The sequence below is a fragment of the Ictidomys tridecemlineatus genome, chromosome 10, assembly GCF_052094955.1.
Source record: "Ictidomys tridecemlineatus isolate mIctTri1 chromosome 10, mIctTri1.hap1, whole genome shotgun sequence".
NCBI lineage: Eukaryota > Metazoa > Chordata > Mammalia > Rodentia > Sciuridae > Ictidomys > Ictidomys tridecemlineatus.
Window position 1 is genome coordinate 35,264,647 of NC_135486.1, and position 16,689 is coordinate 35,281,335.

At 37.2% G+C, this 16,689-nt stretch overlaps 2 protein-coding genes across 3 annotated transcripts in view; both read left to right on the plus strand.

Annotated features, from left to right (window-relative positions):
• Nucleotides 1-3,414: 3,414 nt before the first annotated feature.
• On the plus strand, nucleotides 3,415-12,323 carry C4bpb (complement component 4 binding protein beta). The gene is made up of 6 exons (XM_005329471.5): nucleotides 3,415-3,685; nucleotides 4,263-4,433; nucleotides 5,453-5,629; nucleotides 10,163-10,253; nucleotides 11,401-11,515; nucleotides 12,127-12,323. Exons 1-6 carry the CDS (start codon nucleotides 3,625-3,627, stop codon nucleotides 12,256-12,258), a joined length of 747 nt encoding a protein of 248 aa, XP_005329528.4. The 5' UTR covers nucleotides 3,415-3,624; the 3' UTR covers nucleotides 12,259-12,323.
• A 4,093-nt stretch (nucleotides 12,324-16,416) lies between these two features.
• The window catches only part of C4bpa (complement component 4 binding protein alpha), a 29,871-nt gene continuing 29,598 nt past the window's right edge, over nucleotides 16,417-16,689 (plus strand). For both annotated transcript variants that reach the window (XM_040277935.2, XM_005329470.5), the window contains exon 1: nucleotides 16,417-16,588. The gene's annotated coding sequence lies outside the window, so the exon portion shown is untranslated. The remainder of the gene's footprint in view (nucleotides 16,589-16,689) is intronic.

Consider the following 16,689-nt stretch of genomic DNA (forward strand, 5'->3'; position numbering starts at 1 on the left):
TCTTAATTCAAAGATTCTTCAGACAGAATGAAAATTATTTATGAATTTTCCAAGTTTGGAACCAAGTGAGAAATAGTGGTTGTAAGTTTTGATAAATGTTTTGGACTTTGATATGGGTGTGCTCTCAAAGGTATAATTTCCTTGGAAAGATCTTTAGTCACTTGTAATTTAATCAGCCGTCAAGCCATCCTTGGTCAAAGGCTGGGAGAGTCTGCAATCATTCTCCTCCAATTACAGATAGGTCATTGAACACCCTATTAAAAGACATCCCTTGGTACTGTTGAAATGTTTGTCAAAGCCAATATCTCAGAGCAAGGTAAATGGTAAGATTTGTAACAGTGAAGGCACAAGAAATATACCATACTATTTTTACTATTTTTATATGTCACCAGTAACAAAGATATCAGGATTAGAAAATGATTCAGAGAGTGCTCTGCGTTGTGTGATGGCCATTGGTTGCTTTTCTCCTGTTGCTTTATTATACCATGTTAAACCTTTCCAGGGATTTTACTAGGGACCCAACTGTAAGGAGGCTCAACCTTGAGGCTACTAGCTTGCCTTTTTTGGTGACAAAACTCCACTGGCTCTTCTTGTGGCAATCTGGCAATAGCCCATTCTCAAACTTTATGTTCTCTAAGCATAGTCTGCACCATTGATCTACATTCATTCTCTTCAGTTCATTTGAGAATTTAACAAGCAAAGTAAAAAGGTAGACACTTACAGGTTTTACATACAGTTCCCAGAAAGAGGTAGACACGGGTTTTGCTTACAGTTTAGAGGTGTCATGACCTGAAACCCATCCTTGGGTCTCAGGGTAGGAAACCAAGAGTTTGCTCTCCTTTGATATGGTAAAAATACGTGTACTCGGATGGCATCCATTTATCTCTAATTCTAAGTTCCAGAAAGCTTTGAAAACCAAGTTTTCTTCTAACTCATGTGACAGTAAAATTAGACTTGAACTTTGTGAGGATATTTACAGTCTCTGTGTATCTCATTTAATGTGAATATTATATTTCATGGAGTAATATTAGAGTAAGACAATAGTATAAGCAATATAAACTCCATAAGGTCCTCACAGTCATGCATCTAAAGTAAACCATTAAGATGAAAAGGTATTTACAATTATTTTCTGTCGTATGTGCTCTATTTTATGTTCGTATTTATGTAGGACTAAGACATATTTTCTTTCCCTTTTTAATCTTTTATTGTACAAACTCACACATATGTATATATAAAACTCTATGTAAGACACTGAAGAACATGTATTCCTCGAGAAGGAGAATATGTGGTATGTTAAAAACTATTCAAAACTTGGACTTAGGCAAAAAAGAGATCACTAGAATAAAATTTCAGTGAGTTACTGGGCACTTTTTTTTTTAGCAGACCCCCTAGGGATTATCAATTCCTTAGGATATGCAAGTTTGATTTTTTTATTATTCTTTTACAACCCTCTAAGAAGTTAGTTTGTAACATGGATGAAAACACGAATTACTCTTATCTGAGAACAATGCAAATGATTCATGATCAGAACAAAGCAAGTGAGTTTTGTCCATTTTGTTTCAATTAATTTCCATCAATGTACAAAAGTCAATTCAAAATTGTATTGTTCTATAGGACATTAACTAGTTTCACATCTATTGAAATAGAATGCTTTTGACTATATAAATCTCTATTTCTCAAATTCTTCTCTGAACCAGTTATAGCATCTTTAATGACATTAATACATCATCTGCAATGACATGTTAATGAATTAATGAATTCATTTTATATTATACAAGTGTCATATTTTTAACTTTGAAAATCATTCTTTAGAAGGTGCTTTTTACATAATAATTGAGAAAAGATAAGATGAATTAAATAAGCAAAATACAGTACATGATAATCAGTATGCATTTGATTTGATGGCTCAGTGGAGTTTCTAGATAACTATATTCTTTACATTTATTCCAACATGGCTTATTTCATTTTATTTTGAGACAGGATCTTGCTCAATTGCCGAGGCCTCAAACTTGAGATCCTTTTGCCTCAGCTCCTGAGCAGCTAAGATTATAGGCATGCACCACCACACCCAGCCCTGCATTGATTTTATTCATTTAGCAGACAATTCTGCTTTGCAATATGGGGTACAAAGGTATACAATACAAATGAGGCACAAACCCTTTTCTAGAATGGTTAACAGTTTAGTGTTGAAGTGTAGATGAAGGAAAAAAACCTCTACCCTCTTAAACTCAGTAGCTGTGAACTGAGAATTAAACTGAAAAAAGACTGATTAGCAGAAAGAAAAGAATAAGAATTTATGCAACTCAAATATGTGTGGGAGAGCTAAGTAGCTCAAAGGAGTGGTTAGAATTGGGGGTTTATATGTCATTTTAATAGGTAAAGTGGTGGAAGAGAAAAGTACTTACAGGAAAAGTAATTACAGATAACCTTTTGTAATGATAAATGGGTTTTCAGGAGAACAAACAAGAGATAAGAAATTTTGTAATAATGTTTGTCCATGTAGGTATGAGTGGTCTGTATGCTTCAAGGCCATAAAACTCCCTTGGAGAAGAATTTGGGATAGACTTTATTTGCATTCTCTCTTCTGGGAGTAGATCTACATTTAGGAGGAATTTATGTCTACCTCATTTTCCAGAAGTTGCTGCTTTTAGTGGGATAAGGGAAAACTCCAAGAAAGGTTAATTTCCCCTGCATATGTTGAATCTGAAACGTCTTCAGCTTAAAATAACTTTATACTGAAGTGGCATATTTGGGAGTGGCAATTCTAAAATCCTTCAAGAGAAGAATATAAACAGATCATTACAGAGTAATAATAATGTATGGAGAATAACATTACTGTGTCCTTAGATGCTTTATATTTATTATTTTATTAAAACCTAAAATTTGGTAGAATTTCATAGGAATTTTATCCCAATTTTATAATTAGAGCACAGAGAACCAACTAAGTATTAAAATAGTTGTGAACAAGATGCTAAAGAATCGCAAAGCAATGTAATGTGCTTTTCTTTCCTAAAGAAAGAAACCAAAACATTCCTCTCACCTCTCTTCATTCATTTGGTTAACTGATCTCAGGCCATATCCTGCCCCAGGAAGAGCCACAGAGTGGAAATAGTCCTGAAAAAGGAGGCAAAAGGTGTCAATGCAGGACTTAGGAGCTCTCAGATTTGGAATCAGGACTGTCGTGAAGGGATAGAGACAGGTAAGGTCAGTTTGCTTTCTTGAGCTTTGTCTTCAGTGTTGCTTTACAGCCTTTGAAAATCTGGTGTTTGGGAGAAGAGGAGTAAGTGGCACAGAACATTGGCTCCTATCTGGGAAAGTACCATTGATTGGCACCCAGTCTCTACCCCCAGTGCTAGAGAGTTGCAGAAGGTGGACTGTAAACACTGGCAAATATTGAGACATCAAGGTCATGGCAAGACTATTTGGCCCACATCTGTTGGGGAGGAATAAACCTCAGTTGAAAAGGACTGGAACATTTCTGAAACTGGCTACTAAAACTGGCAGCTCTTTAACCAGCTTTGTGTTTTTGCAAGGCCCCTACCCATACCAACTTTCTTACTGCTCTTATTTCCGGTGGCAGGGGATATATATACGTACATATTTGTCAAGTTAATTGATCACCAGATGTTTTATCGGCTCGTGTGCTGTCTTGTACCAGTCATATGGTTGATTTCTGCCTTAGATGGTATGTATGCTTTCTTTAAACTCAGCTTACAAGGCACTTAATCTCAGATTTAGGGTTATGAGGCATTCTGTCTAGGGTTTTGGTGAAATTTACACTTGTGATATTCGTTTCCAAAATATTTGCTTGAAAAATAAAATTTACACTTATGATATTGAAAAATATCAAGTTACTTCACCTAATGCTCCATATTCCTGTGGGCTTACTGTGTATTTAAGGATGACTCTGCTTTCTGAAGTGGGTGGTTACCCTTGACTTTCCCTTCCTATTCTGGGAGCAAAACTAGTACCAATGTCAGTATTCTGAGAGGTTATACTTGGTATAAACTCCAGAACTTCTATTTGAGAAGGGAATTGTTTGTGTAGTAGATAACCTATGGCTGAATTTGAGTGGAATGCCTGATATCCTTTTGGAAATATAAATTTGGAAATCTTGAGAAAGGGGGGGGCAGGCATGTATGTGGATATGGAAGAGTACAAGCTATCAGGACCAATAATCTTGCAAAAAGACACGGACACAGGGATCTAGAGGGGCTTCCTCGTAGTGCGTGATATGCCAATTTGTTTTTTTCTTTCAACAGAGAGCTGTCTAGAACTTCCCCCAGTGAACAACAGCATATTTATTGTAAAGGAGGTGGAAGGACAGATGCTGGGGACTTACGTTTGTATCAAGGGCTACCATCTGGTAGGAAAGAAAACCTTTCTTTGCAATGCCTCTGAGGGATGGAATGACTTCACCACTGAGTGTCGCTGTGAGTTGACTGTCTCTGCTTCTTTGCCCATATTGTCATCTGGCTATATTCTTTTACATTCTCATTCCTGTTGGCTATATTAAAACTTTATTTTTTAAAAAATCTCAATTTCTAGGTATGCCCTTTTAAAGAGGCATAGTGGTGGAATGTCTCTGGGAAGATACAAGATCAACTCTTGCTGGGTATTAATTTAGTTGCATTAATAGAATCAATTATTCCTACAGCTAGGAAAAAGGTTTTCTCTTCATTTTTATTTTGTTTTGTCTTCTTGGTGCTGAGGATAAAATCCAGGGCCTAGCACATGCTAAGTAAATGCTTTACCCTCAGCCCTTGAAAATTTTTTCATACACTAAAACTACTTTGTTTTTCATTGTAATGTATTTAATCTTGTACTGCTTTAAAAACTGCTTTAAAAATAATATAGGAAAATATATACAGAGTCAGAAAGGTCAAGTTAACACAGATACTCATTCACAGCTTCATCAGTTACCAATACATGGCCACACCTTTTTCATTTATATACTTACTTTATTATTTTGAAATAAAACATCATATTTTATATTCACTCCTCATATATTTTGAACGGGGAAAAATTTATGCTGTCTGTATACCTATACCAATTTATCCTTCATTTACATGAAGAAATTCATATCCCTCTGCATTTTCTCCTGTTTTTCCATACCATGGGAAGAAAAGAATAAAACAAACAAACAAAAAATGAGCTAGTACTGACTGGATGAAAGGGAAAGCAAGATTTGCTTAAAACATAGGCCCAAGAATTTTGAGGAATGCTTAACAGGATAATGAATATACTATTGGTGATTTCTAGTTATGTGCTTCATTGTGTTTAGCAAATTCAATTGCTGATTCATGTCATTCTTATGCTTAGCCAAGACCATTTCTGCCCTATTTATCAAAACCTGCATTGATATGATTTGCTATTTTTTTCACTGGTGTCTGAGAAGGTCAAGAATTTGCTGGGACAGGCTATTTAGATCACTGTCAGTTTTCTTCTTCAGTGGGCCACTGTCCTGACCCTGTGCTGGTGAATGGTGAAATTCAGTTCTTCAGGCCTGTGAATATAAGTGACAAAATCACATTTAAGTGCAATGACCACTACGTCCTCCAGGGAAGCAGTTGGAGCCAGTGCTTAGAGAACCACACCTGGTCACCTCCCTTTCCCATCTGCAAGAGTAGTAAGTACCAGAGAAATCACCGGGAATCCCAAACATCCTGATTAACACACTGTCACCCTAGTCATTCCCACATCCCTGCAATGCTTTCCTCTTTTTTTTTTTTTTGCATCTGGGAATAGGATTAGATCTAGCCAACAGTCAAGAAATAAACTGAGCTCACAGAAACAAATCTCAAGTGTTATTCCAGTGAAATGAATGGCATCCAAACAAGGGCTCTTTCTAAGATCAAGTATGATTTAATGTTTTTATTTGAAAAAAATACACAAAACAGACAGGGAAAAGACCATGAGTCATTCATTGCAAAATTATATATAACAGGTGAAAGTCCCTCTTTGTATCAGCAAAATTCAAACCTCTCAGAGGTAATCAGTTGGATGTTTTTATTCCATGACTTGTTCTTTCTCCCCCCACCCCCTTCCTTGCTTTCTTTTCTTTTTTGTAGTACTAAGGATTGGGCTCCAGGGGACTCTACTGCAGAGCCATACCCCACCATGATTATTTTTTTCTAAATTGCCCAGGCTGGCCTGGATCCTCCTGCCTCTCTCTCTCGAGCCTCAGGGATGACAGGGGTGAGCCATGACATCTGACTCTTAACACCTGGCTCTTTTTCTTATGTTTATGCAGACATTTAAAACAAACACCAAAGTGAAATGTTTTGAATTAAATAAACACTAAATAAGCATTTGTGTGTGTATATCTATAAAAACAAGCTATTGCTATACACGTTTTAAATTGCTTTTTGAAATATACCAATATGCATGAGCATTTTTCCAGATCAGTAATATAGCTTTACCTCCTGCTTTTTAATAGATACATAAAAGTATACCACAACTTATTATACACTTATTATACTGATGGACATGTATTTTATGTTCATTTTTTGCTATTATGAAAAAGGCTGAAATGAATGTTTTATACACCCCCCTTTCACATCCTTATGCCTATGCTATTATTTCTTTAGGATAAGTTCCTAGAATAATTGCTATGACAAAGGTTGTCATTATTTGCAGAATATATGTAAAAGATCCATGAAAAATGTTTAATACATACTGTTATACAAAATGAGTATTTAAAAATCAATGGGTTTATTTTCTATTAATAATTATTAGTTTAATATAAAAGATAAAAATAAACCTATTAGAAAGATCTAATATGAAAATTTACTGAGGGACATAAAACAAGACTTGAGTAAAAGAAAATATATGCCATGATCTGGCTGGACTGATGGTTACAGTGCAGTCCCAGCAACATTTTATACTTAAAAAAAAGAAATAAAAAGTTAATTTTAAAAGCTCATTTGTAAGGGTACATATCTGGCATGTAAAGTTTATTGTTTTTGGAAAATGTTGACTAACGTTCATATCTGGCTGGATCAAACGGAAGGAAACACCTGCCTTATCAGATAATAAAATGTCCAACAATCTTATAAGCAGAATGGTATTAACTTGGTAAATTATAGGAACTATAATTAATGTGCTATTAAAACAGTAATTTATAGGGACAAAAGAAGAACTTGTTTATTATTATTGTTATTTTAAAATATTTTTTTAGTTGTAGATGGCCCTTTATTTTATGTATTTATATGCAGTGCTAAGGATTGAACCCAGGGCCTCACACTTACTAGGCCACTTGCTCCACCACTGAACCATAACCCCAGCCCCAGGAGAACTTATTTTAAATCTGTGGGAAACATTTGTATTCAGCGGTGATAATTGTCTATTTGGAAGAAGACAAAGTTGGACTCTAACTCATACTAGGTTAAAAACATATAAATATGAAAGAAAAAGTGTTAAGTTACTAAAACATGAGAGAATGTGTTTATTTCATGAGATGGCAAAGGCTTTCCTAAGCCAATAACATAAAACTCAGAAATCAAAAAGCAAGCAAAAAGACAGATTTAATTAAATCTTCAAATAAAAAAATATATATTTTAATATATATTAAAAGGCCTCATAGAAATTAAAAGATAATAACAGATTTGGAGAAAGTATTTGCCAACATACTTGATGGCTAAACAATTAATATTTTAAACATACAAAATAAAATAAAATAAACACTCTATAAATTAGCACAGAAAAGACAGCCATATAGAAAAATGATGGAATTGTGTAAGGATAGACGATTCCAAGGATAGATGATTCCAAGTTTATGACCCCAAACTTATTTCTATTTTCCAACTTAATTGAATGTTTCTAATAATTATGGAACTGGAAATTAAAATTAGATACAAATATCTTACTAATCATGTTAGCAAAAAAGAAAAAGTTCATTTCGTCTAATATTATTCACAGTACGAGCAATGGCCACTTATGTTAGTGAGATGTACTATTACACTCTTTGTATGCGACTTCAGTAGCTACTAAGATAATAAATGGAGAAGAACTTAAAGCACATACTGCATGAGCTCTCTTAGGAGGGCATTTGGGAGTACCCAGAACATGCTTTTGTACCACATCATGAATGTAATATAGCTTGACATGGGTTTGTAGTATTTCTTCATTTCTTCCAAATCTTTTACTCTTTTAATTTAGAAATTTCTGCCCTGGCTCCCACATATAGCATCATTTTTTGTGTTAATTGCTCAGATCTTGGAGGAGCTCCTTAGATCCCTGTGAAGCACATTATTTTGTGTTTAGACCTCAGATCAACATCATCTCCTTCAGTTCAAAACTGAACTTTTAAAAAGTTACCAGAACCCCCTCTAAACTGGAATTCCTCCATCAACTCATGAGAATCCTTTTTTAAATTTTCTCTGTACAGTCTTTGAACTCAGTCTTTTAGTTTTTACAAATTCTTTTAAAAACTACTCAAGTAATACAATATAGAAAATAGAAGGAAAAAAATCATTACCTACAAGCCTATGGGGTAGGGGAGGTTGGAGATAAGCATTAGGAAAATCTTGATATATTATTTACAGACCCTTTTTTGTCTGTGCATATTTGTGTGTGACTGTTTTACAAAAATTGTGTTACACTGAGACCAGGGCAAAGGACAGGTAGCTGATTATCAAAGAAAAGGAAATGGGTAGATAGCACTCCCCATCACACTATTGCTAACAGCCTCTGGGGGAGGGAAAGAATCATACTTTCCAACACAAGCAATCACCTCCTGGGTGACTCTCTTCCTGCCCTTTTGGCCACTTGTGGTCACGTAGGCAGAGTGGGAGGAGGGGACATGAGGAAAGGAAACCTGAAATCTATAAGAGAGGCAAGACACCCCTACTCCCTTGAGTACCAGCCCTGGGTACCCTCCTCTCCAGAGGAGTCTCTCTCTTTCTCTGTTCTGTTAAGTAAATTTTACTTTTTGCTCTTGCCTAGGCATTTCTTGGGTGTTTAATCTTCAACATGGGGGAACAAGGACCTATCCTGATTTTCAAAACCGGTTTATATTATACATGCTTTTTTATAATTTTCTGATTTTACTCAAGGTATTTGTTTTTAAGACCTTTAATATACCTTTTGTTCAGCCTTTAATCTTGATCACCAAGTTTAGCCTCATGCAATCTCAGAACTGAAAAAGACATTATAAATAATCTTATACATAATAATATTTAACCTAATTATCTTAAAATATTAGAAGTTTAAGATAATTCGAAATTATCTTGTTATATTAGAGGCTGAGCCCAGCCTTATGTCCCTTGTCTATTATATCAGTGACTTGGGTGACTGAGATAGGAGGATCCCAAGCTTGAAGCCAACCTAGTGAGACCCTGTATCAAAATGAAAAATAAATAAAATAAAAGGGGCCTGGGATGTAGTTCAGTAGTAAACAACCCCTGGGCTCCATCCCCAGTACCAACAGAAAGATAGATCGATAAACAAACAAATAAATAAAATATTAGAAATGGAGAGGGCCAAAATGATTTCTTTGGTGCCAGGGAGTTTCTTTTCTGCCACTTGGAAGAGCCTGAATCAAATTTCACTGTCCCTAATGTATCATTTCCGGTTCTACAGACCTGTCCTCTTCAGCAGGTGTCAGCCCCATGGAGCTCACATCCTTCATCTCCTGTCTCAAGTTATTTCTGCCCTCACCCAGGGTCTAATTTTTATTTTCTTTTGCATTAACAATTAGCATCTCTACAACTTAAATTTCTTTTCCTTGAGCTCCTGCCAGTTAGAAAGTTCTCCAGACTCCCTCACAATTCAGGGGATGAACCTGGGGAGGGCTGTTCCCCATGGACAGATCCGATCTTGTTTCTTTGTGGCATAGGCATTGACCCCAGGGGCACTCAACACCGAGATACACTCCCCCACCACTACCTTTTTAAAACATTTGAGTCAGGGTCTTCCTAAATTTCCCATGAACTGACAGTCCCGCCGCAGCCTCCTTTCTGAGACATGGGGATGACAGGTGTGCTATGGGCCGGCTGAGAAATCTGACTTTGATGAGAAGGGAGTGAATGGAGATCAAGTCCCTAGGTCCCTCTGTACTGCTCTGGAGATGGCAGGTGCTGGCCTAAGCTGCTTGTGCGGGGCGCTGTGCCCTCAGCATCACTGAACCTCACCACTGTCCTCTGGGACTCCTTTTCCTCAGGAGACAGTGGCCCTCATGGAGATACACCTCACCGATATTGTGAAGGAGGAAATTCCGACTCGGGGTCTACCAGTTCTTCCTGTGGGGAGAGGTAAGCGCAGACAGCCTTTGAATATGAAATCTTGCTCTTGGGCAGAATTGTTTGGGGTATGAGCCAGTCTGTGTCCAGCTAGTCCCCTGACAACCTCCTGCTTTAGGATTTGGGGCTCATTCTGATTTTGAGAACTGCGTTAGCTCGTTGTGGTCCTTCTCCAACCCCTGGAAAGCAGACTGATCCTGTTAGAATATCTTATGTATCCTCTTGAAAGTACCATTTTTTTCCATCTCAGTTTTTTAAATGTTTTGGGCAGAGCACAGTGGTGTACACCTATAATCCCAGCAGCTCAAGAGGCTGAGCTAGTCTGATCGTGAGTTCAAAATCAGCCTCAGCAACAGGGAGGCACTAAGCAACTCAATGAGACCCTGTCTCCAAATAAAATACAAAATAGGGCTGGGGATGTGGCTCAGTAGTTGAGTACCCTGAGTTCAATCCCCACACTGCCCCCACCCCCTGCAAAAGTATGTTTTTCTAAAGAATCAAAGAACAAAAAAAGAAATTTAAAAAAAATACAGAAGTTCAAAAATATATTTAGGGGATAGACCCTTGAAGCATTCCTATTTGCAGTCTAGCCTCAGTTTACACTGCCAGACTCCCACCTGATGGGTTGCCCAAGCCTTTTCTTTTCCTTGTTTTACTCTTACTGAGTCACGTGGCTTCACTGGCAATTTAGTTCCATTGAACTTTCTTGGACTTTGAAGTCCATTTTTATATTTTTCTGATTAAAAGCTACCGCTACTCATTAGCCCATTCACTAAGATTTTTTTGAGGAGTGTCTCTAACTTTCTACTGCTTTCCAGAGCTTACATGGCGGATGCCTTATTAGTTTATAGAATGATCAGCTACTTCTTCCCTCACTCTCCTTACCCAAAAACTCTGTGCAGGAATGCACTAATTCAGAATTTCTCACCTCTCTGTTTTATGGGTGTAACTCATCCCATGGATCCTCCCACTCTGCCTCCACCCGCCCCCCAGGAGAATGGTTTTACTTTATAACTGTTTTGTAATAATGAGATGAGCATGCATTATGGCTTGGTGCAGGGAGGTGGATTCTATCACAGCCTGAAATATAACTACCCAAGGTAGTCTCAGTTACTTTATTTTGAAGGTGAAAGGGCTAAATGTTCTAACTTCGGTTCAGGAACCACCCAGAGGGCCCACAGAAGCAGCAGGTCATTGAGGGGGACCTGGAAAGTGTACTTACCCATGAGAGGATCCACAAACCATGTTTACAGACTGGGTTTGAGAAGGCATTGGTAAGTGGGGGCCGTTGTTTGTCTTATTCACAGTTGTGTCTCTGGGGCTTGGCCATTGTTTCTGGTTCATGTTCAGTTAATATCTTTTCAATTTGGTATAATGTTTTTGAATGGGTGGGCCTTGGCCTGACTATAGAAGGGGCCTCATAAACCATTGATTCACATTTCAATATAAGGACATTTCCATTTACCACCTTCATCACAAATACCTCATAAAGCCCTCATAAATGCCTCATAATAATGGTAGGCATTATTGTCTCATGTGCTTTATAGAACAAGGTTCTTAAACTTAATGCCTGAGATTTGTAAGTACTACTCTGAAGAGGCTCTAAACTTCTTCTAGATTGCAACAAACACTGAAAAATTTATTTTCCTTGAGATTCTTCTTCTAGACCATATTTACTACTGTGGAAATATTAAAATTTTATTAAGACAGAAAGTGTAAATGATTCATCATGTTGAAGGCCCAGATCCCACCTGAGCTCCACGGTTTTGACTCCTGTCCCCATTCAGGGACCTCCTTGTTGCTTCCTGACTTCAGGGTGTAGAGCTGGATCTCATTCTATCAATTAAAACTTCAAAATAATTTGTTTCTCCTCCTTGCCTTTCAGGAGAAAAAGAACCCTTGCAGTGCCATAGAGAAATTTATGAAAAGATTGAAGGAAAGTGGTTCAACAATAGAAGAATTAAAATCTTCTCTGGAGATGAAAAAAGCTGAGTTGGAGGCAAAACTATTGTCTTAATGCAATAGCTGAGTAGCTGGTAATACAAATTCACTTATGAATAAATTTTCCTCTTGATTCTGAAACTGGTATCAGTTTGTCTCTTTTGGGCTGAAATGCAACTTCATAGAAGGCAACTGCAAATGTATAATATACTGCATGTGTCTCTGTGTGTCTGTGCGAATTGTCATACTTAGAATGTGAAAAGATCAAGTGTGGTTGTTGTCTGTTTAAGACAACATTTGGCACCACATTGACGGACTGTGGAGAATTTAATTTCCTGTCTGCAAGGAGAAAGAGGAAGCTTGGATCTCAACTAAGACTGGACTTCATAAGGGACATGAATTATGAGCCAAAAATTAACCTCAAATAACCCAAAATTTATGAGGCAAAAACTAACCTCTCACTCTGAAAAGATAGGGTCAGAACAGCTATATCCTTAAAATTCAGACAGATGTAGAGTTAGGACCCCAGCTCTCGGCTACATCTGTTTTATGAAGCCAGATTTCTTGATCTTCTTCAATAATATTGCTTACTGCCTTTTAGATGGAACCCAGTCTTGCATTACCAGGAGGTTTGAGACAATGCAACACAAGTGAATATATTTTCTTCTTTTTTAGAGGATAGAAGAAATAAGAATCGCGAGGCTTTCCATCACAATGTCATATTGAGCTGACACTATAGCCTTCTCCCATCCCTCAGCCTGACCCCCATTGTAGCACACAAGAAATCTTGACAAATTAAAGCCAAAATACTTAAGAGAGCTTGAAATAATGGAAAATCTCCAGGTGAAGTTATAAAGGAGAATAAGGACTCTTAAGTATCTTAGAGTCTTTCAGTAGACACAAGACCAGTGTATTTAAACAATATTTCAGGCTGGTAAAAATGAAGTAAACACTTTTCAGAGATCACTGTGCTATCAGAGTACAGAAAAAGACAGATCATTTCTGTCTGGGAAGAAAATTGTTAAGGATAGATTATAGTTATTTCGGCCTTTAAAAGTAAGAGAGACAAAAAGTAAGGAGGAGGATGTTTTGGGTGGAAATAAGTTTTTAAAAATGAAGTAAGAGAGCCATAAGTTTTTAAATCAAAGTAAGTACACCGCTAGGATTAATCTAACTGTAGCAAATAATTTTCATTTGAAGGTATTATATTATTGTCTCTTAATAACTATATTATCAAGACCTTGTAAGTATTTGTCCAATTTTAGGAAAATATTTCACAATGTATAATAGATCCAATGTTATGTATCATTTTACAGTGATAATTATAAAGTAGTAGAAAATCTTGAAAATGTAATTTCAATTAAAAATAGAATAATAATAAATACTTATGATTATATTTATGTAAGACCTCCATTCTTGTGGCAAAGGACTGGACAATAATATACATAGATGAAAACTATTGTCTTAAAATGTTGAAATTATAGGCATTTATTTTCTTAAAGTACTTTAATGTTTTTAAATGATTTTTTATAATATATATTAAAAGCACTGTACAAAGGAAGGAAAGATGATTAGGAAACACTACACAGTCTAAGTTGCCTGAGTTAAGCATGGGAAGTGGTAAGAGAAAAGACTGGAAAGATCAGTTAAAGATAGTTCAGAAGGTTTTGAATGGCACACTAGAGAATTTATTTTTTTTTTAGGCAATGAGTAGACATAGAAGACTTTCAAGTAAGGAAATAATAAGGACAGAGCATAGAAGATGATTTTTCTCACAATTGTATATAGTATTGATTGAAGCAGAAAAAAAAATTGAGACTGAGAAACCAAAAAAAGTGCTACTATAATGGTCACCAGTTATGGTTTGAGTATGCCCCAAAGTTCATGTGTTAGAAACTTAATCAACCCCCAGTGTGGCAGTGAAGAGAGGTGGAATCTCTAAGAGGTGATTAGGTTATGAAAGCAGAGCCCTAATGAATGGATTGATATTACTGAGTTACTTATTGCAGGGGTGGTTTCCTGATAGAAGAATGAGTTCTTCCCCTTTTCCTTTTCCTCTATCCCTATGCTCTCTTGCCTTCCACCTTCCTCCATGAGATGATGTAACAAAAAGGCTCTCGTCAGGTGCCTCCCAAACTGTAAGACATAAATATCTCTTCTTTATAAAGTACCCTTTCTAAGGCATTCTCTTATAGCAGCAGAAAGCAGACTAAGATATCCACAAAGAGACAATGATAACCTGAACTGGTTTAACAGTAGCAGAAGTGAAAAGGAAGTAGCAGAAATGAGAAGCATTTTGAAACTCATATCATTCAGCTTGTTAATTGATGGAACGTTGGAACATTAAGGAAAAAAAAGGAGTTCAAAGTTGAACTTGAAATTCTGTGCAAGAATCTAGATTAAAGTTTGGGATCACAAGGTGAAACTGATGGACAGTAAACAAGATATTTTGGATGTGCTGAGTGTGAGGTATATTGGAATATGTTCAATGGGCAACAACAACAACAACAAAAGTATGGAGTTTAGCAGAGGAATCAGAGATTAAGGTGTAGGATGGGATAATCCTCTCATTGGAAATAGAGTTGTGAGAGTAGGTAAATTTATTCAAATGGTGGAAAGAAAAAAAATTAAAGGGACATGGAATGTTTTCACACTTAGAAATGAAGAGGAGGAAAAGGAAATAACAATAACTGAGAAAAGGATATTAGTAAGATAAGAGAATCAGGAAAGTTTGGGGTAGTAGAGGTCAAAAGAGAAGAAAGGTTTAGAAAAGAAATTGTCAACACTGTCAAAAGCTACAGAGAAATTATAAGAAATGAAATAAAGAAATTTTGGATTTGGAGATAAGGACATGCCCCAGAGAAGTGTGTGGGTCTGAGGGTGGGTGGAAGTCAGATGGGAAGGCAAAACGGGGATGATTGATGAGAAAGAGTAGGCAGAAGGTACAGGTCCCACTTCTGAGAAGTGCAGCATCACACTAAAGAAGGAAAATGGAATTGGAGGTTTGGGCAAGATGCGGGAGTATTTCAGGATGAGAGACACAGTAAAAATGAGAAGAAAGAAGAAGTCATTCTCTGAATCAGGAGTGAATAGGAGAGAAAATTGGACATGGGGCTAATGTAGAATGATTTTAGTAAAGTGGGAAGCAAGATGATCTGCTGAGAACATGACAATTTGGTGACCTGGATAGAAAAATTGGCAGCCATTACAGTGGAAAGCAGGATGTGTTGGACAATGGGATTTTGGAGACCCAACTTAAAAGATGCTATTTTCTCCAACTTCACCCTCCTGTTGCACAGACCAGATTCTCCCTCTACACTCATGCTTGTCATCTCTCACCTCTGTGATACAGCCGGGTCTTCCTTCCCTCTAATATCCTTCTCCTCTTCCTCTAATACCTTCTACCTCACCAAGTCTGGTCTAAATCTCATGTCTTCCATCAACACCTCCTTGATGAACTCAACCTCTGGGGTTTAACTCCTCCTTTTCAGAAGTTTTTGTGGCACTTTCAGTATTTTTTATGGAAAATTTTGCACTCTTAGAAAAACTACTTATAAAAGCTGTCCTTTGTGGACACAACTCTGAAGCTTTAGGGTGAATAGAGTAACTGGACAAAGTCAAAGCTTGGGGTACCTTCCTAGATCTAAGTGATAGTAAACATAGCTAGCCCCTCATTGCATTCTTCTGAATAGCCGTCTGTGACAGACCAGCTTCTGGTCTTTAGGTGTCCCATATATCATAGTAATGGTGGTGGGGGTGGTAGTTGACATTTGTTGAGCTCCAAGTATGTTCCAGTATGTTCCAGGCATTTAGCACATAGCAAGAACTCAATGAATGTTTGAGAAATTCCCTACCTTTCACTTTGCCTTGGGATAGGATGGAGGAGAGTGCAAGGCAAGACCCTCAGTCCCCAGAGAGCCTCTGGACTTCATGTCATGGAAACTAGATCATTTTGATGAAGTTTGACTGAACCCTGCTGTATTCAAGGTTTCCAGATAGCTGGATTGCCTCTTGCATAACCTGTGTTTATAAAAAGAGAGAGAAGGAATTCTGGCATCATATTCAAATTACCTTCTTCACTTAGGGGAAATGGTTGGCAAAGGAGAAAATAAATGATTGCAACACGGTATCGAGAATGAGGGCTAGTAAAGAGGAGGGAGTTTAGGTAAATATTGCTGCTCTATTTCTGCTGTTAATCATTCACAGGGCCAGGGGAGAATTTCTGCTCATCCATCTTCATTCAACAATCCCTGACCAGCCAGCTACATGTCTGGAATTCAGGGACTTTTTGGTGAAGCAATTGCTAGTCAACTTTGGGATATTATGATAAACCCTAATCTTGGAAGGATCTAGGACTATAGAGATCAAGACTCCATCAGAGCCTTCTTCTTCCTCTGCTATTACCGGTGAGTGGACTACGGAACACTTGGGGGATCTAGGGGGTAAGGTTGATGGTTTGACCCTGTAGAGAGTGCAGGACTGGAACAATAAGACAGATAAAAACTGG

Bases quoted from the DNA above. Each gene is read 5' to 3' on its own strand.
- C4bpb (XM_005329471.5), top strand. From the start codon at position 3,625: ATGTTTTATCGGCTCGTGTGCTGTCTTGTACCAGTCATATGGTTGATT. The intron at 5,630-10,162 runs GTAAGTACCAGA...CCTTTTCCTCAG, and splicing joins CTTTCCCATCTGCAAGAGTA to GAGACAGTGGCCCTCATGGA. The intron at 11,516-12,126 runs GTAAGTGGGGGC...CTTGCCTTTCAG, and splicing joins CTGGGTTTGAGAAGGCATTG to GAGAAAAAGAACCCTTGCAG.